This window comes from Oryza brachyantha, chromosome 11, assembly GCF_000231095.2.
Source record: "Oryza brachyantha chromosome 11, ObraRS2, whole genome shotgun sequence".
Lineage (NCBI taxonomy): Eukaryota > Viridiplantae > Streptophyta > Magnoliopsida > Poales > Poaceae > Oryza > Oryza brachyantha.
This window is the reverse complement of record NC_023173.2, coordinates 5,133,109-5,159,100: the sequence shown is the minus strand read 5'-3', so window position 1 is coordinate 5,159,100 and position 25,992 is coordinate 5,133,109. Positions and strand designations below refer to the sequence as shown.

At 40.3% G+C, this 25,992-nt stretch overlaps 1 protein-coding gene and 2 pseudogenes across 1 annotated transcript; 1 reads left to right on the top strand and 2 right to left on the bottom strand.

Moving 5' to 3' along the window:
- Positions 1-600: 600 nt before the first annotated feature.
- Positions 601-1,477, bottom strand: LOC121055747 (annotated as a pseudogene).
- Positions 1,478-1,720: 243 nt separating this feature from the next.
- LOC121055746 lies at positions 1,721-5,062 on the bottom strand (annotated as a pseudogene).
- A 16,416-nt stretch (positions 5,063-21,478) lies between these two features.
- LOC102704845 (heparan-alpha-glucosaminide N-acetyltransferase-like) lies at positions 21,479-24,547 on the top strand. The gene is made up of 13 exons (XM_015842470.1): positions 21,479-21,700; positions 22,149-22,286; positions 22,380-22,461; positions 22,592-22,668; positions 22,758-22,873; positions 22,976-23,093; positions 23,171-23,287; positions 23,420-23,511; positions 23,616-23,682; positions 23,757-23,838; positions 23,923-24,014; positions 24,133-24,276; positions 24,401-24,547. The coding sequence occupies exons 1-13, from the start codon at positions 21,479-21,481 to the stop codon at positions 24,545-24,547; spliced, it is 1,494 nt and encodes a 497-aa protein (XP_015697956.1).
- The last annotated feature ends 1,445 nt before the right edge of the window (positions 24,548-25,992 follow it).

Here is a 25,992-nt window from a genome sequence, read left to right as displayed (position 1 = left end):
ATCCAATACTTTTTACTAGAGGGAGCATGCATTTAGAGTAATTAATTTGAAATTTATGTGTAGGAAATACATGTCTGAATTAATTGGCTAGCCTACAGAACTAGACATTCTGAAGTTGTTATTACTTCTGGAATTTGGAGCTTCTTTAATGAGATCACTGATTTGAAATCAATGGTCAGAAAATTGTACTTGAAAATGACTAAGGAGCGTTAATAACTGCAAAATTCACACAATTTCTGGCATGGTAATTCATAAATTCGCAATCAGCAGTTATGTTGTTACGATTGAACTATTCTGGAAAACAATTGATTCTCCAGTAAGTTACAAGACCATAAGGCTTCATTTATCATTTTCTGGTAAACATGCTCAGTTATATCTCCTCAGTTTTAAATCTACAGCAATTTTACTGTCCTTGAGAAGGTACCAGGAGGTAATAAAATTTTAGTCTTGGTACCTAGGTACTAGGAGATACTAAATTTTACACTAAAATTTTGGTACCTCACAGTACCTACTCAACGACTGTAAAATTGCTCTTAAATCTAACGTACACACATGACACATAACAGTGAGACATTTACACACATAACAGTGAGGCATCTACTATTTAGGAATGATCTGAAACATAACTGTTGCAGCTATAAATGAATTGTAACTTACAATGAATGACATTCCCGCATTGCTATTGGACAACTCAAACACCTTCCAATGGATGTGCTCAACCTTTCGCCAGTTTTCTCCATTAGGTACCTGGCAGGTTCTTTTCAAGCACTCGCAGCCTCGCACTTCAATTTGCTGGAGGGAACTAGGGAAAACTGGTAAACATGATAAGTTCGTGCATTGGATGAATGCAATTCTCTCCAGACAGGACAAGTTCTCCAGACATAACTTTAGAGTCACTGAACTCTGGAGACTTGATAGACGTCAAATTTGTGGAGCTTTCAAATTAAATCGATGGCTCATCGTAATGTTTAGACCAGAGTTTCTCTGGGGAGCGTACTTCCCATCCTTGAGTAGGTAAGGTATCAAAAACAGTGGTACCTCCTGATACCTTCTCAAGGATGGGAAAAATGCTCTTCTCTAGAAGCTTGAAATCCTTTATAGAGAGCATAAGACTGAGCATTGCAGAGCTACTAATAGCAAGTGATTTCCATGCATGGTGCTGATAGAAGGACTCCATAGTAAGCTTCGGAACATTTATCAGATGTACGTCTCAGAGATGTGGGCATGATAAACCTTCAATGACACACAGATCTGGCATGTTATTCATTGAGAGCTTTTGTACAGAGGATGGCATGGTGGCTACTCCATTTCCCTCCACCAACTCTAAAGAAACACATGAATCTATCTCAATTTCAGAAAGGGAGGTTGCCTACTTGCCTCTCGTAAGCTACCCAAGGCACCAGCAAGAATGAATATCCAAGTTAAGTGCTGTTAAGCACTGCAGCACCTGTGGTGACCGAAATGAAGTTAAGCTCATGATCTATGCTATAGACAACCGTTTCAGTGAGTCAAGTCCTTGAAGGCAACAGCTAAAGCTCCATTTCTGAGACTGCAGGAAGAAAAAGTGAGATAGCGAAGTGATGACGGGAGAAGCAACATATTCTCAGGCCTTGCTTATATGAGTTCTCTTCTCTGCTCCATGGTATTTTCATCCACCAATGCCTTGCCTTTTTCACTTTGTATAGCACTTTCCATGGTTTGGAGTTGTGCTGAAATGTCATCATTTATCGATGCCATCAATTTCTTCATCGATCCCTAACATTTTATCTATAATTGTTTGATCCTCTGTTTCTCTCAGATCTGACAAATTGTCCGCTTTCATCGAATTTGCATGCTGTACGTGCAGTTCAAGATCTTTGTTAGAAATACCCAAGCACCTCCCGGTAAGTGTGGTAGCATCTTCAGGTTTGGGATGTTCTAGAGGACTATTGTATTGAAATGCTTGATGAGCTGTACACCGGATGGTAAACCTTCCAGGGTGATGCAATTCCTGAGATAAAGAGAGTTTGAATTAGCAATACGAGAATTTTCGAGAAACCAGCTTGGATATACAGGTGATCTATAGCCTATAATTCCAAGGCTACATGCAAGTTCACGAGTGGCTTCAGACCTTGTCAAACGTCCAAATGCAGACTGACATCTACATGCAAGTTGTCCATGCAACTCCAGATAAGTTACAGAGACTGAAGATGACTTCTATTATGCAGCCTCATCCGTATTTCTGGCATTCTCGAGATTTTTAATTTCTAAGCAGAGCAAAGATGGCGTCGCAGGTCCTTAGCGAATTGGCAGGCCCTCACTATCACAAATATTCATAACATTAGAGAACATAAAATTCAACTTGTTTCGTTTGACTGAACCATTTATGAGAATATGAGCATGCATTTCCTAGGGAGAAATTGTGATTTTGTTGCCCCCAATAAAATATCATCCAGGGAAAAAAACGATTTTTATATTGCCGACTTGCGGCACGCAATGTAGGCAGCAGTATACAATCCAAGACGAAAAGAGTGTTGTTAGGAACTAGGTTGGGCTGTAACAGGGCGGATTGCCATGTTTCAAGTCAGGCCATGCTAGCACAGGGAGGATAACAATATATAGACAGCATAATCAAGCACAGGAGCCATCGAACAGATCAATTGGAGCTAAAGCTCTCGGCGGTGGCGTCCTGGTTTCTGGCTTGGAACCTTGGCGATCTCTTCCTACATCCAGCCGCCACCTTTGCTTAAAGAACCTTATAGAGCTTGTATTCTCCTGCTTTATTTCACCTCAGAACAGCTGGTGTATTCATGAACTGCTTGAGGAGTTCGGTAGTTTGAGTTGAGTGAATTGGGTTGTTAACAAAGAGATGTACCTCTGTTACAGTTTTTCCAAAGTGGCATTTGTGATGAGGTTTTAGATACTCAGTGATTCTTGCAGCGTTTATCACAAGGATTCATTACCAGTGTTTGATTATTCATTGAACACTGATACACAATTACTTGGTTTGTGCTTTGCACGGACAACAGTACCACACACAGAGTATATACATTATAGTTTGTATTGGTTCAGCACTGCAACTAGAGAATATACTGGCCAGTGAATTCTTATAACATGATAAAGGAATATATTTACCTATATTTCACATAATTCCTACGTGATCGCACATAACAAAATAAGCCTTTCTCTCATACCAAGAGATATCACAAGTGCTGAATGACAAACTTACCAGGAGACAGATTGTCCAGGCTGTAGCTTCTTAGGTAGGCAGCTATTCCAAGTTTCCATCTCTATCATACCTGTGTCTGATAGGACCAGAACAATAAAATCTTAATGGAATGAATAAAAATTCTCATAGCAAATTAATTAGATACTACCTTCGTCCCACAAAGATTTCATTTTTAGTTTCCCTCGTTTGTCCTAATAAGACTTCACTTTTTGAGCAATATTGCATTGGAGTTTGGTATGAGGGACAAATGCATTGAAATTTAAAATTATGAAGGACATTATAGTCTTTTGGTTTTGTATTGATTTGTATGAGATAGATTAAAAATGAAGTCTTGTGAGGACAGAGGGAGTACTATTTTCTTCGTCCCAAAATAAAATCAACTTTGTCCCCTCATGTTTGTTCCAAAATAAATTCATTGTTAGCAATCATTGCATTAAAGTTTATGAAAGTAAGGCATATGTATTGAAAGTAGATAAGTAGAGGACAATTTCATTGAGATTTGATAATGTAGAGGGTATTTTAGTCTTTTCGCTTTTGTATTGGTATGTCCGATATGGGTAAAGTATAAAGTTATCTTGAGATGGAAGGAGCACTGGTCATTAAACCATATCAGCATTCACATGGAATATTAATATTGCAAAATTTGCATAATTATTTCAGGAATAACCGTGTCCATTAAACATTCATTAGTGTCACTATGCAAGCATCAGTAATTGGAATTAATAGTCATAAAAATTGAACTTGATAAGGAGTGTTGAAATTATTTCTAGCATAGTAATCCAGAAAATAGCAATTACCGATTTCATTGTTATAACTGAACTCGTCCAGAAAACCCATGATTAGTCCTCCGGTGAATATTATCAGTTATATCCTCCCAATTTCAATCAACCATTTGCGCATAGTATTGAGGCCTTAAGTTTTTTAGGACTGATCCAAAACGTAACTATTGCAGACATAAATGTACTGTAACTTACATTGCACCACATTATGCTTTCGTTGTGTTTGGAAAACTCGATCAGCTTCCCAACGGATGTGCTCAATCTTTGGCCAGTTTTCTCCATTAGGTGCCTGACAGCTTATTTTCAAGCACTCGCAGTCTTGTATTTCCATTTTCTGGACAGAAAGAGGGAGATCTGGTAAAGATGATAAGTCGGGGCATTTGATGAATTTGATTCCCTCCAGACAGGACATGTTCCTCAAACTGCTTGGCAGGGACATGACTTCTGAGTTACTGAACTCTAGAAATTTGATAGATGCAAATTTTGCAGAGATTTCAAATGTAATGGATGGCTCATTGTATTGTTCAAAGCAGAGTTTCTCCGGAAGCATGATATTATCTGTAGAGAGTATGAGACTGAGCATAGCAGAGCTACTAATAGCAAGTGATGTCCATGCATGATGCTGGGAAAAAGACTGTGCGGTAAGCTTTGGAACATTTATCAGATGTATGTCCTGGAGATGTGGGCAGGATAAGCCTTCAAGGAAACACAGATCCGGCATGTTATTCAATGAGAGTGATTCCAGGGAATGCAGATGACCAATGGAAAATGATGAAGAGCTTCTACAGGATGTGATGGAAATGCTTCGCAGTCGTGGGAATTCAGTAGTGAGGAAATCAGCTCCCAGCACACACCCAGATATAGAGAGCTTTTCAATAAAAGATGGAATAGTGTCTATTTCATTTCCATCCACCAACTCTAAAGAAACACATGAATCTATCGTAACTCTTGAAAGGGACGTTACCTTTCGCAAGCCACCCAACGATCTGATGCACCAGCAAGAACGAATATACAATGTTTGAAGGGCTGTCAAGCACTGCATCACCTCTGATGATGGCAATGAAGTTAAGCTCATAATTTTCTCTATACGCAAACCATACCAGTGAGGTGAGTCCTTGAAGGCAAACAGCTAAAGCTCCATCTGTGAGACTGCAGGAAGAAAGAGTAAAAAGTCGAAGTGATGATGGGAGAAACAATAGATTCTCAGTGGGCCTTGCATAGATGAGTTTTATCCTCTGCTCTTGGCAATACAGCCATGCTTTCATGGTATCTTCCTGCACCAATACTTCGTCTCTTTCACTTTCTGAAGCATTTTTCATGGTTCGGAGTTGTACTGATATATCATCATCCATCAATGCCATCAATTGTTCCAGAGATGAATACTCAGACTTCAGCGTGTCCCTGATATTGTATCTATATATCTGTGATCCTCTCTCTGTCTCCCACATCATTGAAAGCTTGGATGACAAATTGCCTGCTTTCAACAAATTTATATGTTGTTCATGCTTTCCAAGCTCCTCGCTAGAAACAAATCTAAGCAGCGGGCAACCCATAATATCTAAGGATTCGAGGCCTCCTGGAATGAGTAGTGGTGTCTTCAGGTTTGGGATATTGTGGAGGCTTATACGAATAAATTGCTTGACGGGCTGTACCATGGATGGTAAATTTTCCAGGGCGGTGCAGCTGCTAAGGTAAAGAGATCTTAAATTAACTAAATGAGAATCTTCGAACAACCAGCTAGGATATGTGGGAGATCTGTAGCCTTCAATTGAAAGTTCATGAGGTGGCTTCAGACCTTCGAGAACATCCAAATGCAGACTGTTGTCCATATATGCAAATCATCTGTGCAACTCCAGCCAAGATGCAAAGAATGGAGCCGACCTTTATCATGCAGCATTGCTTCCTGAACCTCATCCTTGGTTCTGACATTCTCTAGATTTAAAATATTCAAAGTGAAGCTAAGCTCTCTCATATCCCTTAACTGCTGTACTTCATGTCCCTTCTGCTTTGCTACTAAGAACTCCAACAAACGTTGGACTGTGGTCAACTTGCCTATATAAGGAATTTGAGGCACGGGTAGTTGACCAATGAACCCAGATGAGCTTCTAGAACGAGCACATCTTTCAAGATGTCGCAATTTAATTAAGTTGCAGATTTTTAACATCTTGATGTACTCGAAGGAACTGTAGATGGTAAAGAGTACACAATTCTCCAGGTAATTCACTTATTGAAGTTTTGTGGATGTTCAAATACCTTAGGTGCTTGAATTCACCAATAGATTGAGGCAACTTGCTACTGTTGTGAAAGCACAAAAGCAAGATGCGCAACTTTTTCTGGTTACGTAGTACCTCATGAAATAGTTTATTTGCATCATCCATTACTGGCTCCATGCAGATAACAGTGCGCAAATGAATCAACCTGCATATGCTTTGTTTATGATGATCCATTGTATCAACATAAACAGACAAATGCCGAACAGTGTGGGGGTATTTCTCTTATACCATCTTCAAATAATCTGAAACAGTCACCTCTGGAAAGTGCTTCTGCTAAGTCATGAATAGTATCATGCATATAGTATGATGTATTCTTAGAATTTGTACAAACTTCCTGGAAGAAAGAAGCATGTACCAACTCCCTGAAGTAGACCCTGCCAATATCTTCTAATTGTAAGATCATAAGCATGATTAATATTTTCTGATGAACAATTGGCTTGTGATTTGGTTTATAAATTGAATTTGGTCTGGAAACAATTAAGGTGTTGGTGCGAGTGTGTGTAACTAATGTGAGTCAGGTTGCGATATCTGTGCTCGGAAACGGTTGGTTTGTCTCTAGTTGTGCAGGTGACTTGAGATCAATATCGGTCAATGACGGTGGGATCGTGACTAGGCTCAGGGAGGAGCTGAGGTCCGGACGATCGAGGATGACAGGTGACGATATTGAATACGAGTTGGCACATGGTGGAGCAACACCGTGTGGGATGGAATCGTAACGGGCTTCACATGTTGTGTGTGTAAGCACCGAAAAAATCAGGAAGTAAATCGGATCAAAACTGGATGAGAAAAGGAAGGGAATTTGCTACAGGTTCGGAAACTGTAGCAGCGTCGGATACTGTAGCAACTGGATTACTGTAGCGCGCGGCACTGTAGCAACCGGATCGGATTACTGTAGCGCGGCGGGTACTGTAGCAGTCGGACTACTGTAGCACGTCTGATTTTGGCATGTTGGATTTGATTAGGAAAACTAAGAGATGAGCCATATTAGTATAAGGAGTTCTACTCCTATTTGGTGATAGACTTTTCGATATAAATAGAGACCGAGGGGTATGCCCCCGGTGTGTTTTTGTGAGACTTAGTTGTTGATTCTAGATCGACGATTTTGATAGGAATGCTGTTGGTGCACTTTGTAAATACCAGTTGATGCAATAAAGTCAAGATCATTCAATCTACGTTTTCGACTTTCATCTACTGATGATTTTTTGGATTCCGACGATCCGATCGACGTCATAGGAGTGGCGCGATTCGATGATCTGCTCGGCGGCACATGAGCGGCGCTCAAGATAGCGGCGACACAGGAGCGACGCGATCAAGGTAGCAAGCCTGCGTCAATTTCTTCGACAGAGGTAATCTTTTATTCCGTGAAAGATTTTTGGGTTTTGTTTTTCCCTACCATTCACCCCCCCTCTGGTAGGTTTGTTTGATCTTGTTCGATCCTACACTAATGTCCTACTCTGATTAGACGAATCAGCAACAAACCCCTTTGCCACCCAGAGATGAACCAACTCGGCGACTTCATACATATGACCTTTTCGAAATAAGCTGCAATACATAAAGCACCTCTGTATGTTAGGATCTAGATTCTGATAACTCCACAAAAGAGCTCCCCTGGGCTCACCTAAGTTATCACTCTTGAGAGAATCTTCCCAAGCAGAGACATTCATGTTCCTGCTCAACTGGGAACCCACAACTTTTGCTGCCAGAGGAGACTTGCAAAGCTTCTGAGCTATTCGTCCTGCAAAATCTTGTAGTTTCTCATGTTTGTGCTGCTGCTCTCCTGCAAATGCAAGGTATTTGAAGAGTGCCAAGAAATCAGTGTCCTCCATATTCTGCAAAGGAAAAACTTGTTTACAGCGAAGAGGAGCTGGGAGTCTCCTCGATCGACAAGTTACGAGAACTTGGCTTCTAGGATGTTGAGAAACTAGTGGAGCTAGCAGTTTTGCCCATTCCTCTTCATCCTGAAAATTGTCAAACCACACATCATCCAGCACAAGCAGGAACCTCTGTGATTCCTGTAGGACGCCCCTCAGTGCACAATGGAGATTGTTAAGGTTGTTAAGGTTAGGAAACTGCACACCTTGATTCTTCATTGTGGCAGACTCCACCACACCTTGATCCTCGGTTGTATGGCGATGCACATCGAGTTTACGAGAGATGCAGATCCACATCCTGACATCGAAACGATCCACCACACGCTTGTCATTGTATACATACTGTGGCAGTGTGGTTTTCCCTGCTCCATGTCCAACAATGGCTGAGGTAGAGTAGATTATGTCACCACTAGCCTCGGTGTCATCTGGATTGCAGAGTGTTAGGAATAATAGATCAAGACATAGGATTTAACGTGGAAAAACCCCTCTAAAGTAGAGAGGAAAAAACCACGGGAGACAAATCCACTAATAAAGGTACGGGATTACATGTACAAAGGTGGCCTATATTTATAGGCATGGAATAAGACTAGCACTAGGACTAGAACTAGTACTACGACTAGGATTAGGATTAGATTATTTGAGTCATAACCCAACAAACCTCCCCTTGAATCAAAATCCCTATAAATATGAACTAGAAGAAAATGTCTCCAAAACCCCAAAGGGTAGCTAAGCACCATGAATACCTACTAAGTCCAGGCAATGCTTGAACTTAGTATTGGAAAGTGACTTCGTGAGCATATCTGCAGGATTGTTCTCAATGTGTATCTTCCCCACAGTAACTTGCCCTTAAGCAACAATATCACGAATAAAGTAGTGCTTAATATCAATGTGCTTGGTCTTGGCATGAAACATTTCGTTCTTGGTCAAACAAATAGCACTCTGGCTATCACAATAAACAACATTAGTACCCTGTCGAATACCAAGTTCAGAAACCAAACCTCGCAACCAAATAGCCTCCTTGACACCTTCAGTAGCTGAAATATATTCTGCTTTAGTAGTAGAAAGAGCAGTAACAGACTGGAGTGAAAGCTTTCCAACTGACAGTTGAACCACACAAAGAAAAGATATATCTAGAAATAGACCTCCGTTTATCAAGATCTCCAGCATAATCAGAATCAACAAACCCAATAACATTATTTGTCTTCACTCTATTCTTATCAAACATCAAGCCAAAATGAGAAGTACCTTTCAAATAACGAAGAATCCACTTTACAGAATTCCAATGTTCTTTGCCAAGATTATGCATGAATCTGCTAACCACACTAACAGCATGAGCCAAATCGGGTCGAGTGTAAATCATAGCATACATAAGATTGCCAACGGCACTAGCATAAGGAACACGGGACATGTAATCTTTGCCATCTTCATTAATAGGACACTGACTTGAAGATAATTTAAAGTGTGAAGTAAACAGTGTTGCAACAGGTTTGCAATTACCAAGATTAAATTTCGCAAGTATCTTTTCAATGTAACTTTTCTAAGAAAGAAACAGTGTACCAACCTTACGGTCAGGCTGAATTTCCATGCCAAGGATTTTCTTCGCAGGACCAAGATCCTTCATCTCAAATTCATGACTAAGTTGAGCCTTCAACTGATCAATCAGTGACTTGTCATGAGAAGCAATGAACATATCATCCACATAAAGCAGCAAATAAACAAAAGACCCATTAGAAAATTGTTTAAAGTAGACACAACTGTCATAATTACTGCGTGAATATTGTTGTGCAATCATAAAAGACTCAAACCTTTTATACCACTGCCTAGGAGCTTGTTTAAGACCATAAAGATACTTCTTCAAATGACAAACTAAATGCTCTTCACCAGGAACAGCAAAACCCTCAGGTTGTGTCATATAAATCTCCTCATCTAAATCTCCATGTAAGAAAGCAGTTTTAACATCAAGTTGCTCTAACTCTAAGTCAAATAAAGCAACAAAAGCAAGCATAACCCGAATCGAAGAATGGCGCACAACAGGAGAGAAAACTTCATTGAAGTGAATACCTTCCCTTTGGTCGAAACCTTTTACCACTAAACGGGCTTTCCATCTTGCAAGTTCAACTCCAGAAATACCCTCCTTCTTATAAATTCATTTGCACTTCAATGGTTTTTTATCTGATGGAAGCTTTGTCAACTCCCATGTATGATTTTTATAAAGGCACTCAATTTCTTCATTCATGGTAGTCAACCACTTAGAAGAATTTGCACATGAAATAGCTTCAGAATAAGAAGAAGGTTCAACGGTATCATGAACATCTTGGGCAGCAAGAAGAGCAAAACATGTCATACCATCAGTGTGACGATATCTATTAGGAATAGAAGCATTCCTTCTAGGTCTGTCTCGAGCAATACAATGATCATTGTTACTAGAAGATGTAGAACCAGAAGCTTGTTCTGTAGCAGGGGAACTGAAGAATCAGAATCAACATCAACAGTAGGTAAAACTATCTCAAATTTTGAATTCCTTGCAACAGCTTCATCAATTTCAGTTTCAACTGGGGGAGTATGACTCCCCGATGAAAGGAAAACATCTTCATGAAAAGTAACATCACGACTAACGATCAATTTGTGAGCTTCAGGACACCATAGACAATATCCTTTGACACCAGAACCATAACCAACAAATATACACTTTCTTGCTCTAGGCTCCAATTTTCCAGTGTGTTAACATGAGCATAGGCAGGACAACCAAAAATTCTCAATTTAGAGTAATCAACTGGTTTACCTGACCAAACCTCTTCAGGAATTTGAAAATTTATGGCAGAATTTGGAGAACGATTAATCAGATAAGATGTAGTAGAAATCGTCTCAGCCCACAAAGCACGCTTATTCCACAAGCCTGCATTAGAAAGCATGCAACGAGCTCTTTCCAGAAGAGTGCGATTCATACGCTCTGCCACACCGTTCTGTTGAGGACTTCCCGGAACAGTCAAGTGTCTTGCAATACCATGATTAGCACAGAAAGTATCAAACTCACCACTACAAAATTTCAATCCATTATCAGTTCTAAGCTTCTTTATTTTCCTGCCAGTTTGGTTTTCAAACAACACTTTCCACTTCTGAAACACCGAAGAACTTCATCTTTATGTTTCAAGAAGTAAACCCAAACTTTACGAGAAAAATCATCTGTGAATGTAATAAAGTACTCACATCCACCAAGAGAACGAAACTTAGATTTACCCCAAAGATCAGAATGAACGTAGTCAAGAATTCCTTCAGTCTGATGAGTAGCAGTACTAAAACTAACCCTCTTCTATTTGCCAAAGACACAATGCTCACAGAAATCAAGTTTGCCAATGTTGCTCAAATGACCTTTCTTGCAAAATAAATGTATACATTTCTCACTCATGTGACCCAAGCGCATGTGCCAAAGCTTGGTGGTGTGAGAATCTAATGCAATACTAGAAACAGCTGCAACACCTGTAACTTTAGATCCTTGCAAGAAATAAAGACTGTCAATTCTGTTGCCTTTTAGAACAACAAGATTGCCTTTTGAAATCTTAAGAACACCATTGTCACCGACATATTTATATCCCAACGACTCCAAAGTGCCCAGAGAAATAAGATTTCGTTTCATTCGAGGAACATGGCGAACATTTGAAAGGGTCCTAACAATGCCATCATGGGTTTTAATTTGCACAGAACCAATACCAGCAATTTCAAGAGGAGAACCATCACCAATCACAACTTCACCAGTATCAACAGAATCATAAGTAGAAAACCAATCCTTATATTGACATATATGAAAGGTGCAAGCCGAATCAATAAACCAAGCAGTTTGATTCTCAATACTAGTAGTACTGATTAGAACCTCCCCATCAGAATCAATGGTAACAAAACTAGCCTGAGCAGGTTTCTCCTGAATTCTACTCGTTTTCTCTTCCTTCCTTTTCACTTTAGGGCATTCAGAGATATCATGACTATTTTACTTGCAATAGCGACAAAATAATCTAGACTTACTATCTCTTGATTTAGATCTGGACTTTGATCTAGAAGAATCACCCTTTTGAAAAGATCTACATCTAACAATTAATCCCTCAGCTTGATATCATGATTACCATAAATCATAATCTCTTTGAAATGTTTAAAGGTAGCAGGTAACGAGACAACGAGTAAAATAGCCTTATCCTCATCATCAATTTTCACATCTAATTTCTCAAGATCAATGATGAGAGAATTAAACTCATTAAGATGAGATCGAATAGAGGTACCTTCTGCCATGCGAATTGTGGACAGACGTTTTTTCAAACGTAATTTGTTTGCGAGACTCTTTTTCATATAAAGCGCCTCCAATTTCTTCCACAAAGAGAACACAGACGTCTCGTTAATAACTTCACGCAAAACATCTGTAGACAAACTGAGTTGCATGGCAGACAACGCCTTTTGATCTAAATCCTCCCACTTGTCATCAGTCATACCATCTGGTCTAGTCCCCAATGCCTTCCGAACACCAACTTGGGTGAGAATAGCTTTCATCTGAATCTGCCATATGTTGAAACTGATCTTGCCATCAAATTTCTCGATATCAAATTTGGACAACATATTGAAGAGAAAAAATATGGTAGATTAAAAAATATACGGTAGATCTGAAGAAAGAGAAAAAAATTCCCTGGTATGAAAGTTGTGTGCACGTAGCTGAAAAATCTCCAAAGAAATTGAAAAATAAACGGGTGCTGGTACGATGGTTGGTGGGAGCGTAGCAAATTCCGCGGGAAAGTCACAGATCAGAACAAAAATTGATGCTTGTTCCTTTTCTTTCTCGTGAAACGTGCGGCAAGCTGCTGTTGCTTCACCGAGAGGTGGCCGTAGTACAGGCTACGGAGGGAGGGAGGTGCTTATCGCCGCTGCCGCGCCCGTACGCACGGGTGCGACGAGATGACGCCGAGTCGCCGAGACGCAGTCGGCAAAAAAACGCGCGAAGGACGAACGCCGCAGCCGGAGTAGATCACGAACGCCGCGGCCGGAGCAGATGGGATTGGTCTGATACTATTTGTTAGGAATAATAGATCAAGACACAGGATTTAACGTGAAAAACATCTCTAAAGTAGAGAGGAAAAAAACCACGGAAGACAAATCCACTAATAAATGTACGGGATTACATGTACAAGGTGGCCTATATTTAGTACAAGGGAGACAAATCCACTAATAAAATTTAGTATAAATATAAAAAATGACAAGTCATGCTTAAAGTTCTTTTGATAATAAAGTAAGTCACAAGTAAAATAAATGATATTTTCATATTTTTTTAAGACAAATGGTCAAACTTTGCAAACAAAAAAGTCAAACATTTTATGTTATGAACGGAGGGAGTAAAAATAATCAAATGGCCAGCATGTGTATCAAGAAACAATTATGTTATAATGACAAAGTTTCTATTTCCACCTGAGGTCATCTTTTTTTTTGAGGGGAAGCATAAATATATTAAATATGGTCTATATCCTCTATCACTGGTTGTGATATAAGGTTACAAGAGTTGTCGCTCTAAAACATACAAATATCCTGAGTTCTAGCATAATTGGCGAGCTCATGGCTCACTCTATTCTGGGAGCGATTAATCTTCCGAGTACTATTTCCCTGTCTCCATCCAGGATGCATTTGGCTTCCTGAATTACAAACGCTAGTTGCGACCTATCAAACTCCCTAGAGGTCATCAAGCTAACCACCATAGAACAATCAGATTCCACCACCAAGGGAAGCAAGGTCCATTGGAGGGCCTTGGTAATTCCTTCCTTGAAAGCAAGAATTTCAGACTCAAGAGCACTACTACTCTGATGAATGGACTGGCAGGCTGTGAAGATCGGCATGCCAGAAGAATCACACAGGATCATTCCTATTCCTGCCCGCTTATCTCAATCAGCGAATGAACCGTCAATATTAAGCTTCATCCATCCTTGATTTGGCTTAATCCATTTAGGTCCTGACTTCACCAAACTAGCTACCCTCGGCTTACTCCTTTTCCATTTCTGTGGGTAGTAGTTTATAATTTGCTTCCCATTTTGTATAGAAACATTGGGAAATTGCTTGATTAGGAGCAAGCTGTCAACATATGCCGATAAAAATCTGCAAGAAGATACAATTGGGCACGCCTCCTTGCCATGTGTTAGTTCATTTCGGATAAACCATATTAGCCAAAGGAGCATCAGGGTCAAGGTAAATTGAGTTTCAGAAAGTTCCTGTAGATAAACTAACAACCATTCCGAGCCTACATTTCATGGCCTAGTTCTTGGTAAAGCTCCCCACTCCTTCTCCATTGCTGCCCACAAACTATGCCCATGATCACACTTACACAAGGCATGAAAAGCATCTTCATCCTCAATGCCACACAAAGAACAACGTCCAGTCTGTAGAAGGCCTCGACGTTGTTTATTAACATTTGTAGGCAAGCTATCAGTGGCAATTTTCCATGCAAAAGTCCGTACTTTATGAGGTACATGACACTTCCATATTGCATCCCACACCTTCCGTTGACCATCACTGGATATCGACGATGAAGCACCTCCCAACTCTAACTCACGGAGATTAACAGCAAGCCTATATGCACTTCGTACAGTAAACTGCCCGCTCTCCTCTGGATGCCAAGCCAAACAATCATCATCTCCTCTATTTGAGATTCTGATCTGCAAGATTTCAGAAGCATCTACTGGCAAGAAGGTGGTATTAATCTTGTCAACATCCCAAGCACCATCTACACCAATCAACTCTGACACCTATTTCAACCTACATCTCCCTCTCATACCAATCAAACTTCTTGAATGATCTCTAGGAATCCATGGATCCCTCCAAATTCTAATGGCTTTACCATTACCCACTCGCCAAATTAAGCCTTTCTTCAGTAATTGAAGGCCATGTTCTATACCTTTCCATCCCGGTGACACATTTCCAGTAAAAGATGTATCACCAAGACAACCATTAGGACAGTATTTTGCCTTCAAGACACGAGCACAGAGGCTATTCGGGCAAGATATTAGCCGCCAAGCCTGACGAGCCAACAAGGCCTGATTAAATAATCTCATATCTCTAAAACCCAAACCTCCACTTCCCTTCGGCAAGGTGAGTTTATCCCAAGATACCCAATGAATTCGACGCTAACCTTTAAAGTGAAACGTGCATTAAAAAGTCAATAGCGTCAAACATTTAGGGACAGAGGTAGTAAAATACCACTGGGGTTATTAATTATTTTATTTAGAGTGAAGTGCACCAGCAATCCTCAAACTTGTCGAGGTGTGTCATCTAGGTCCATATACTCTCAAATTGCACTTTAGCGTCCCTAACTCTATTATGTGCCCATTAGTGGTCCAAACTAGCGTCAGGATAACTTTTTAGCCAATATGGCATCGTGACGTGGATGGTGGTAGACAGCTGCGGGGATAATATTGCAAAGGGGCCCTCTAATATTTTTAATCGTCACACACATCTCCCCTATGTCTCCTCGAGTTCTTCGCATCAGAGAGAAGTGGCGGCGAGGCAGGCGATGCAAGGTGGCGGTCACCGGTGAATCTCAGCCCTTGCTCCTTGCTGCTGTCGAATCCCTAGCCAAATCATGCAGCCCCAGTAGGACCTTTCGTTGCCGCCATGGATGGGGGATATACTGCATCGGTGTCATCTCGATGGATGGGGAAGCCAACGCTCCCTCTGATTCAATGCCCTCAATGTGAGTTGAAGATGATCGTTCGGCGTAAGGCGAATAAGTCTGAGAACTACGAACGCATCTTTTACACCTGCCCAAGTTACCAGATCTGCCAATTAGGTTTCATTTTGTTCAATTGGGTGCAGCGGGATGGTACTAGATGTGATTTTTGGTATTGGGAGGAACTGTAGGTCACAGAACAAACTTCCTGAGACCAAGTACACCATCACCGAGATCGATGGTACTTGAACACCTGTAACACCTAAAGCCGCGACGAAGAAGTTTGCTAGTATTTGCGACATTCTAGGCCAACAGTACTTTAGCGTAATCCACAAACACGTGGACCAGGTGACTCTGGCGAAGAAAAATAAGGCCTGGGAAAGGTTCAAGGGATGTTATGACTTTCCCCAAGAAGCGGAGAGGGCCCTAAAGGAAAGAGCAACGTAGAAGATGTGTATGGCGGAAGAACCTAAAGTATAAGCTACACACTGAGCACGTGCTCAACCCGAACAACCCAACCCTATTTGATGAGTACCCGCACATCACACCCGAAGTTTGGGAAGAATTTAAGCAATTGAAGACCACACCGGAGTTCCAAGCCATTAGTGAGGCTCACAAGCAGCTGCAAGCTAGGAATGAGCATCTGCACCGGTTAGGAACGGAAGGATACATTGGGATAATGGACCAATGGCAAAGGAAGGACGAGGCCGCCCGAGAGTCTAACATCCCGGCTTCTTTTGCCGACATCACGGATGAACACGCGAGAAATTGGGCACGAGCGTGCGAAAAATCCAATGCGATGGGACGGTTTCCTTCCCGAACCCCGCGGATGGCCAAGTCTACCAATAGCTCATGAGTTTGCAATTTGATAAATATCACATCCTCATAGACATGCGCCCTTGAACTCCCATTATCTAACCAAACTTGTCTTGTGTAGGTTGCTCTAGTTACAGACCTAGAGTCCTCACCAAGCGAGGTCCAATCTAAGCAGAGAGAGGATGACCTACTCACCAAAGTGCTTGGAAACCCTGAGCATCGAGGCCGCACAAGAGGAATTGGTTCGACCGTTCCTTGGAAAATTGGTCTCGCTCAGTATAGCTGGTAGTATAAGAAAAGGAAGGTAAGCAAGGTGGACAAGGAAATCTGCTTAAAGGAGCAAATACGAGAGGAGTTGCGGGAGGAATTTAGTCAAGAGCTTAATGCAAAGATGGTTGAGGTCGAGACAAGGATAATGCAGCAGCTTGAACAGAGACAAGTAGTCCCAGTAGACGAACCACCTCCCGCCGTTGCAGAAGAACTATGCCCTTCACAATGGAGAAGCAATTGTGCCTCAACAGAAGTTGGGGTCGTAGCTCCTGCGGTGGCAGCCGTAGTTGATCACATTGAAGTAAGTAGTGACATATTCGAAACTTGATCAATTTTCAATATGTAGATCTATCCTTACATTAATACATGATTGCAATGCACACATGATCCCGTCATGTGTGTCTTACGAGTTAGGGTGACACCCACCTTCTGCTGTGATGCTGCGAAGGGCCAAGCATACAAGCCAACTGATACCACGAAGGTGCACGACGCGAAGGTGCACGGCGCGGACTTGGTTGCTGGACAAGCAAAGGTCCAAGTCGACATGGTTAAGGATGACTGGCTTACATGGCCGTTACAAATCCCTCCCAACGACGAGATCATGACACTAGGGGCGGCTCGTGGGAGTTTCATCCAATGCCCCAAGGACCTAATTGTCATTAAGTTGGCTCCTAGATCTACTAAGCCATCGGCTAAGTCTACTACTCCATCTCACCCGTCACCTTTAGCTCCTACCGCTGTACAACAACTGCAGACACAAGCCACAGTGGAAGCTAACATTGATTTTGGCCCTACATCCATGGTCAATTGTCGTAAGGAAACCTAGGCTCAGTCATCGCCTCCAATGGTTGCTTCTAGAAAGGGCTGTAAAGGAAAAAGGCAAGGGGAAGGCGCTAGGATCGTTAGCTCCCAAGAAGCTTAACCTAGACATTCCAGTGGTCAACCGACAGAAATTCAAGTTAGGCATGCCTTTGGTTGCAGACAACGTCCTTGGCCAAATGGGTCCTCATTCCCGACAACTACATGGGTATTACATGGAGAGGACGAACGCGTCAAGGACAAACAAAGATGCATCCATAGTCGGGTACCATGGTCCTGAGCCATTCCCATTGTTGCCCGCGTACTCTGTAATGGGATTCGACGATGTATGCGACCTTTTTCGACAACGGACGATTGATACAGGGTTGTTGAAGTGTTACTCCTTGTAAGTATCAATACCCTCAATACAGATTAATTATGCGACTACAATGCACCGTACAATGCTAATTGTAGCTTCTTCACTTACAAATTGTGTTGGAAAGAGGTCCGACGGACAAGAAGCCAAGTCGGTTTTCTAGACCCTTAGCGGATTAATGACACGCAGTTGAACAATTCTTTGGAAGCGGTTGTCGAATATATTAAAAACTGCTTGTGGGCACACCAAGACAAAGACTTCATCGTGTATGTACACAACCAACAGTAAGTAATCCATCCATACTTAGAAACTATTTCAAAACATATATCCACGATTTCTAACCAAAAAATACATTAAGAACGCAGATATCATTAGATTTTGGTGTGCATTGTCCCCAAATAGAGTAGGGTTTACTACCTGAACTCTCAAAAAAGTGACAAGTACAACTTCTCTCATATAACCTCTGTCTTGGACTCTGCATGGGACGAGTATGTCCTAAAGGGGAGCAAGCATCAAAGAGGAAAAGCAAACCTACACCACCACCTTGACTTCCCTATCCAACAACAGGTTGGCGACAGGTGTGGTTTCCACGTGTTCCACCACATGCGAAATCTTATTATGCAGGTGAAGAATTCAAATCTTGAGGTTGTGTAATGTTCTATTACTAGGGGTTTACTTATAGCATTCTAACCACGTTATGCAATTTTCTAATCTTTCCTCGTTATGTCTATTACAAGCAAATATAAATAATATTTCCTTGCACAACTTTGGCAATATTAGAGAAGAATTAGCTTCCTTCTTGCTTTCGGAAGTAATATCACCAAAAGGAACTTTTCATGTCACTTCAAAGTAGTGCTACTTCATTAAAGATTGCGAGTAGTTGTGTGTGGTGTAATTAAAGTAGAACAATTTCCCTCTAGCTTGTGGTGTAAAGCTAAACAATTTTTTCGTACCTTTCAGCTAACTGTCTGCTTCACAAATATTTGCAATTAACATGTTGTATATGTTAATTCTTGTATATATTTATAGATGATTGCTCAGCAAGTATGATATTTGCAATTCACAAATATCTGTTGTGACATTATACATAGATCTATTCTATTAATTTCTGGGATTATATGCGTGTATTTCAGAGAGCATGGTTAGCAATTTAGAGGCTAGCCGAAAAACAAATTTCATTTTTTTGTGTATTTTATTATCGCTGACGGGCTATAGCAAAAGCCCGACATGAGTGCATTGTCCGTGACTAGCTTAGAACCTATCGGTGACGGGCTGTCAAAAATAAGTTCATGCCCATCCTGCTAAATCGTCTGGATGCCTATCGGTGACGGGCTGTAAATTATACCTATCACAGATGACTAGTATCTTTAATGGGCTCTATTTCAAGCTTGTCACTGATATGGTATCCGTGACAGGTTGTAACGCCTTCTTTGACGGCCCTACTTTTTAAGCCTCGTCAAAGATGCCTACGATCCGTGACGTGATTTTGCCCGTCAGTAATGTATCGGCCCCATCAGTGACCACTCAACACTGACCAGGCCTTTAGGCCTGTAACAGATGTCAGGTTTCGGTGTAGTGTATGCCTCATACAAGAGATAATCTCTACACAATCTTCAAGAGAAAAGGAGAAAAAAAAACTAGATTGGCTAATAAATTAGTGTTCTAGAGGTAGTATAGAGGTGATATGTTGTATGTGTCAACTCTTAATTTATAATTTTCTTAACTGCACAAAATCAGACGTGGCATCCAAATAGGTTCCAACAACAAACATGACAATTGGTTCTGTATTTATCAAGTCCCTATGATATATAACACTAGGAGTTACCATATTTTTTATTATAAAAATCGGTACTTTTGGATGTAATGCATACCTTAAGGTATGCTTTCACAAAAATCATAAAATTTCTCTTATTGGTTAATTATTATATACAACTGCCTGTGTTCACTTGTCTGAAACCAAATGTAGTAACTAATAGCAAGGTACAGTACATAATGACACATCCAAACGGAGCCGGCAATGCATGTCCTCTTCCATTCCAGCCGGCTGATTCCCCCAACACGTACGTACTCCTCTCTATAATTGAAATTAATCAACGAGAACCTTAACATTTAAAAATTACGCACTTATTCCCTGCGTTTCATATTATAAGACTTTCTAACATTGCCTAAATTCATTTGTGAACTAATGAACCTAGACACATATACAAAACATACGCATTGATACATGAATGGAAATAAGAAAACCTAAAAAGTCTTATAATATGAAACTGAGGGAATACAATTCTAATGCGATTTGCGAAATAGCTGTTCTTTGTAGACAGACGTGAATTTCTCTGAATCTGTTTGTTCACGACAATTTTAATTGTACTTCTGGCATTCACATACATACTATGATCGGCTTGTAAGTTGGAATATGCAGATCGAATTTAATTATCCTAGTTTACAGATTTTTATAAGATAATGAAAGTTTTATTGATATCAACCAATTACATAAGGATACCATTGTTCTGAAAACACCCCTAGCCTTCTGACCACGAAAGTGCACACAGCCAGAACACTCTCATTCAGTTCATTGGTCTTTAATTCCATTTCATTTCGAACTTTGGTCTACCAAGGAATGTGTCTCATATGTTTGGGTCTTGGATTTCGAGGCTCTCCCAACAGTTCAAACCACTTTTTGTGTGATGTGGTTTTTGAAAAGAAAAGGTTCTCTTCTCATTTGCAGATTATCTGGTTAATTACACACTGCCTCCGATCATGGATTATTAGGGAAGACTACATGACTGTTTGGGAGAGCTTAAGTTCTGAGAAGCAGATGGTGAGAAACTAACTTCTCAGAATCTAGAAAAGCTAGGTTTCTCAGCTTTTAGCTTCTAGTTCATTTTCTGGATTCTATAACTCCAGATTTTATAAGCTAAGTACTGTTTGAGAGAGCTTCTGACTTCTAGAGATTCTATGAGAAGCTGCAGCTACTAGAAGCTCTCCAAACAGGTCCTATGTTGCAGGGTTTTATTATGATTGCTTGTCTACGATTGGATCATTTCATCACCGAGCTTTTTTAACGTTTACAGATATGTTCTCCGATTTTTATTTTTCAGGCGTAGACTGCATATGTAAGGAAATCAAGGTATTGACACTTGTAATCAGCGCCCAGGAAGTCAGTGCAAGCAAACATGGACAGTGACAAATCCTACAAAACATGTACTTAACCACTGGACGGCAATCCAACGTTAGTGCAAATATATAATTAATGAATCAAGCAACCAATTATCAAAGAACACATCTTTGACAGCAAGAGAGACAATTCTTGTAACCAGATACAGATTCATACATACAGATGTGACAGGCTCCAATTTCCATTGATACGAGAATCCATTTCTAGGTTCAGACATAGCTCAGGATCATGGACAAGGAGCAGCAGATAGCCCCATCAGCTGGCCAGAAAGGTGAAGAGCAGCACGCCATTGACGTCGGCACCGGCGAGCATGGAGACGGCGGCGGAGGCATCGCCGGTGACGCTGCAGAGGCGTCGGAGAACGAGCGGTTGGCTCTTGTGGAGGAGCCTGGGAAGAAGAAGAGCACGAGGGTGGCCGCTCTTGATGCCTTTAGAGGGCTAACCATTGTGGTATACATTTCCCTTTCCATCTGAACCGTGAAACATGAATAATTTTATTTACTTCTAGTTAAAATTTGGTGCTTACGCAAATGTTTTGCGATAAATGTAATTGTCGTTTTTATGATGTGTAGAATGTAGAATCAGTTTTCATTTACTACCTCCGGTTTATGACAACATGTTGTTTTGGATATTTTTCAAGACAATCTTTAAAACTTTTGAACATGATTTTTTTTTATAAAAAGACTATGTAGATTGGCAGTATTGATATGATATCTGCAGATTTGTTTCAAAAATACTTTCATAATATTATAATATTATTTATTTGTAAAAAAATTGCAATAGAGATTAATTGTCAAAGATGTTTTTGCAACCTGAGGGAGTAGTAAAAACATAAATTAGAATCCTATGAATGTTTACATACATGTGGGCATGTGAACTGTTGGGTTACCTTGTTCAGCTGATGATACTGGTGGATGATGCCGGTGGGGCTTACGAACGGATGGACCATTCACCGTGGAATGGATGCACTCTGGCAGATTTCGTCATGCCATTCTTCCTCTTCATCGTCGGCATCGCAATCGCCTTCGCATTGAAGGTTACTACACACACTTGCACAAGAGCAACCTCTTCTATGAATCATGCTACTGGTAAATTCTGGTAACTGATTGTATGGTGTACATGGTTGCAGAGGGTTCCAAAGTTGGGTGCTACCATGAAGAAGATCACCATCAGAACACTGAAAATGCTCTTCTGGGGCCTGCTACTGCAAGGTAACTGAATATTCAATGGTCATGTCCACTGTCAAAATGTGCATATTGAGGAAAATTAGTTTCTGTCATGCTGTTTGAATGCTGTGACAACCTTTGGTGCTGTCGAATTCGATGTTTCGCATGGATGAAGGTGGATACTCGCATGCACCGGATGATCTGTCTTATGGAGTGGACATGAAGAAGATAAGATGGTGTGGCATCCTCCAGGTTCAGTTCTTTTACTGAAAGAAAAAAATGTTCAGAGTCTATGTTCTGTTTATTTCTTCAGAATTTATTAGCTCTGTTTAACAATGCAGAGAATAGCTTTGGTGTACTTTGTGGTTGCTCTAATAGAGGCATTCACAACAAAAGTTCGGCCTACGACAGTTCGGTCGGGTCCTTATGCAATCTTCCACGCATACCGCTGGCAATGGTGCGCAAATATTACCATGATATTTGGTTAACTGTCACTGCAAAAACATATGCTCATTTCTGAAAATGGTCAGCATTTCTGGTGCTTTCTGTTATCTGACAGGCTAGGCGGTTTCATTGCATTTGTCATATACATGGTCACAACATTCTCTCTATATGTTCCGGATTGGAGCTATGTCTACCACATCGATGGCGATGTTAACGATGGCAAGCAATTTACGGTACTTGTAATTTTCCCCTGATCATGTGAGCAGAGCTGCAATTCTGTATTTGCTACAGTACTGACTTATCCCTGTAGATACAATGTGGTGTTAGAGGTCATCTAGACCCTGCCTGCAATGCAGTTGGTCATGTTGATAGGATGGTTTGGGGAATTAATCATCTCTATATGCAACCAGTTTGGATTAGATCAAAGGTAGAAATTGTGATCTTACAGTGATCAGGTTTACAGTATTTGTACTTCTGTAATCAATTCCAGTATTTATATTTTGTTAACCTGGAACCTGCAAACTCTGAAACTTTTGTGCACTGCAATAATCTTGATCAGGATTGTACATTTAGCTCACCGAGGACAGGTCCTCTCCGAACTGACGCTCCATCATGGTGTCTTGGGCCTTTTGAACCAGAAGGCTTATTAAGGTTGGTAATTGATAGCATGAGTTAATTGCAGTTCAAGTGAAATTTATCTTAGATGCTTCTTTGTTGTAAGTAATTCAGATGTCTAACAAATTGTTGTTATGTAGTTCAATTTCATCAATTCTGTCAGGAACAATTGGGATCCATTACGGACATGTTCTCATTCATTTCAAGGTTATTTTCCGGTAACTTCTACTGTTGTCATCTTTAGAAAGTACAGTTTTGAAACAAAAGTTTCTGAATTTTAGACCCACAAAGAGAGACTGAAACACTGGCTTCTGATGGGTTTTTCTCTCCTTGTTCTCGGCATTCTTCTGCACTTCACAAATGGTACTCTTCTCACAAAACCTATTTATCATAAATGAGATAAAAAGTACAAACAAAGGATTTTACATACATTCATCTTCCTTGCAGCCATTCCAATCAACAAGCAACTCTACAGCTTCAGCTATGTCTGCTTCACGGCTGGTGCAGCTGGAGTTGTTCTCTCAGCTTTTTACATTTTGGTATGGTTTGTCTTTAGTACTTTGAGGCCCATCCAAACAAGGCCTTATATGGAATTTCAGCACTCGATTTCATGACTAATTTTAAGTTAGTTTACTTCTTGGGTTATTTTATCAATAGATTGATGTCTGGGGGTTTAGAACACCATTTTTGTTCCTGGAGTGGATTGGCATGAATGCCATGCTTGTGTTTGTTCTAGCAGCACAGGCTATATTTCCAGCATTTGTCAATGGATGGTACTATGATTCACCAGGAAATACTCTTGTAAGTAACGGTTGCAACTTGCAAGTTATCTTTTTCATCATGAAAGCAATGTTTTCCTCTTATTTTTTTTGTTCTAGAGGCTAATTTTTTGTGATGAATTTTGTTTAATTTATCTAACCTGCAGGTTAGTTGGATCCAGAAGCATGTGTTTATTAATGTATGGCACTCACAACGGTTGGGAACTCTGCTGTATGTCATATTTGGAGAGATTGTCTTCTGGGGTGTTGTGTCAGGCATCTTGCACAAACTAGGAATTTATTGGAAACTATGAGGATTTTGGATGAAAGTGTAACAGCTAAGGAGAACCAATCACTGTTGCTTTTACAGCTAAAAATCTGATTTCTGATTTGAATGAAATATTATTTTGTATGGTACTATTGTTTTTATAATCGACCAGACAATGAGATATGTTTTAAATTTCAAGCATCCCTTAGCATGTTGAGGTTGTCTATTCGTAAGTCGCGATATGTATTCTTGTTCAGGGTTACAAAATGTTATTCTCTCTAGTTTGATAATTCTTATTGCTTTGGACAATGACACGGTCTTCTAAATTTATATTTGACTGCGATTTTCTATTAAAATATATACAAAAATTAAATAAATGTTTACTTTACTAAAGTACTATTTACTACTCATCTATGCATATTGTCCTAGTTTTTTAAATTAAAAGTTATTAATAATAGTTAAGTTTTAAAAGTTTGATCATACCCTTATTCAATACGACAAAAATTATGGAACTACAGAGGAGGGTTCTTACCAAGCATCAATATGTAAAATCATCTAATGATTATGGTGGAATGATCCCAAACGTCTCCCTTCCCAGAGATCTCGATTGATTTGATCATGTTACAGTGGGATCCCATTCTTGAAAGCAACCAGCCAAGCCAGTGTAACTTCAGAGCTAGAATCTTTGATGATCTTCAAAGCCTTCAAACTGAAAAAAAAAAATCAGATCAGTCACAGAGACTGAGTGACTGACTGCAGTATCTGAAGAACATGGGCAACTTGCAACTGTGCTCAGGGATCCTGAGACAAGCCTGCCTGTCCTAGCTATCCACTGAATGTTCAGACATCTTCTTGCAATCAACCAAAATGCCCATACAGAGATAGCAGCCAAAGGCTGGCAATGACCAATTGGCTGCAGAATCTAGTCCCTCGATGAACAAGGTTATGCCTTCTTGCCCATTATCTGCATCTCCTCACATCATTGGGCTTCATTTCGTATGCACTGTATCAGACATGTTCAGCAAGCATGGCAATGCCACTTCTGCTGCATTTGTTTCCCTGTCTTTTCCTCTTTTCTTTTTCTCCTTTTTGGTGAGGAAACAATGTGAAAAGGCGGCATCCATGGGTTGCTCCATTTGTATTTGTCCTGGTTTCTTATCCTGCAATAAAGTACATGTTTGTATTTATTTTGTTTTTGATATTTTTAGTGCTGTTTTCGTGCTATGATGTGCTGTAATGTTCTCCATAAGAACACAAGAGAAGTCTTCTCCCCATACTTGTCAATTATGTGCATATTGTCGTTTTTTCGCCTGTGATTTGTCATGTTCTTTGGTAAGAACAAGAAGGCCCTGTTTATTAAGACAGTATTGAGTATTGGTCTCATGGGACTTGAAATTTTTGGCAGTATTATTGAAATTTTTTTTACTCCACCAGAAGCAAAATAAGATTCTAACTTGAAACAAGTAGAGCGTTACAGTTTGGAAAAACTGG

Coding starts and splice junctions, on each gene's coding strand:
- LOC102704845 (XM_015842470.1), top strand. CDS start 21,479: ATGGACAAGGAGCAGCAGATAGCCCCATCAGCTGGCCAGAAAGGTGAA. Junction 21,701..22,148: donor TTAGAGGGCTAACCATTGTG/GTATACATTTCC, acceptor TACCTTGTTCAG/CTGATGATACTGGTGGATGA. Junction 22,874..22,975: donor CACGCATACCGCTGGCAATG/GTGCGCAAATAT, acceptor GTTATCTGACAG/GCTAGGCGGTTTCATTGCAT.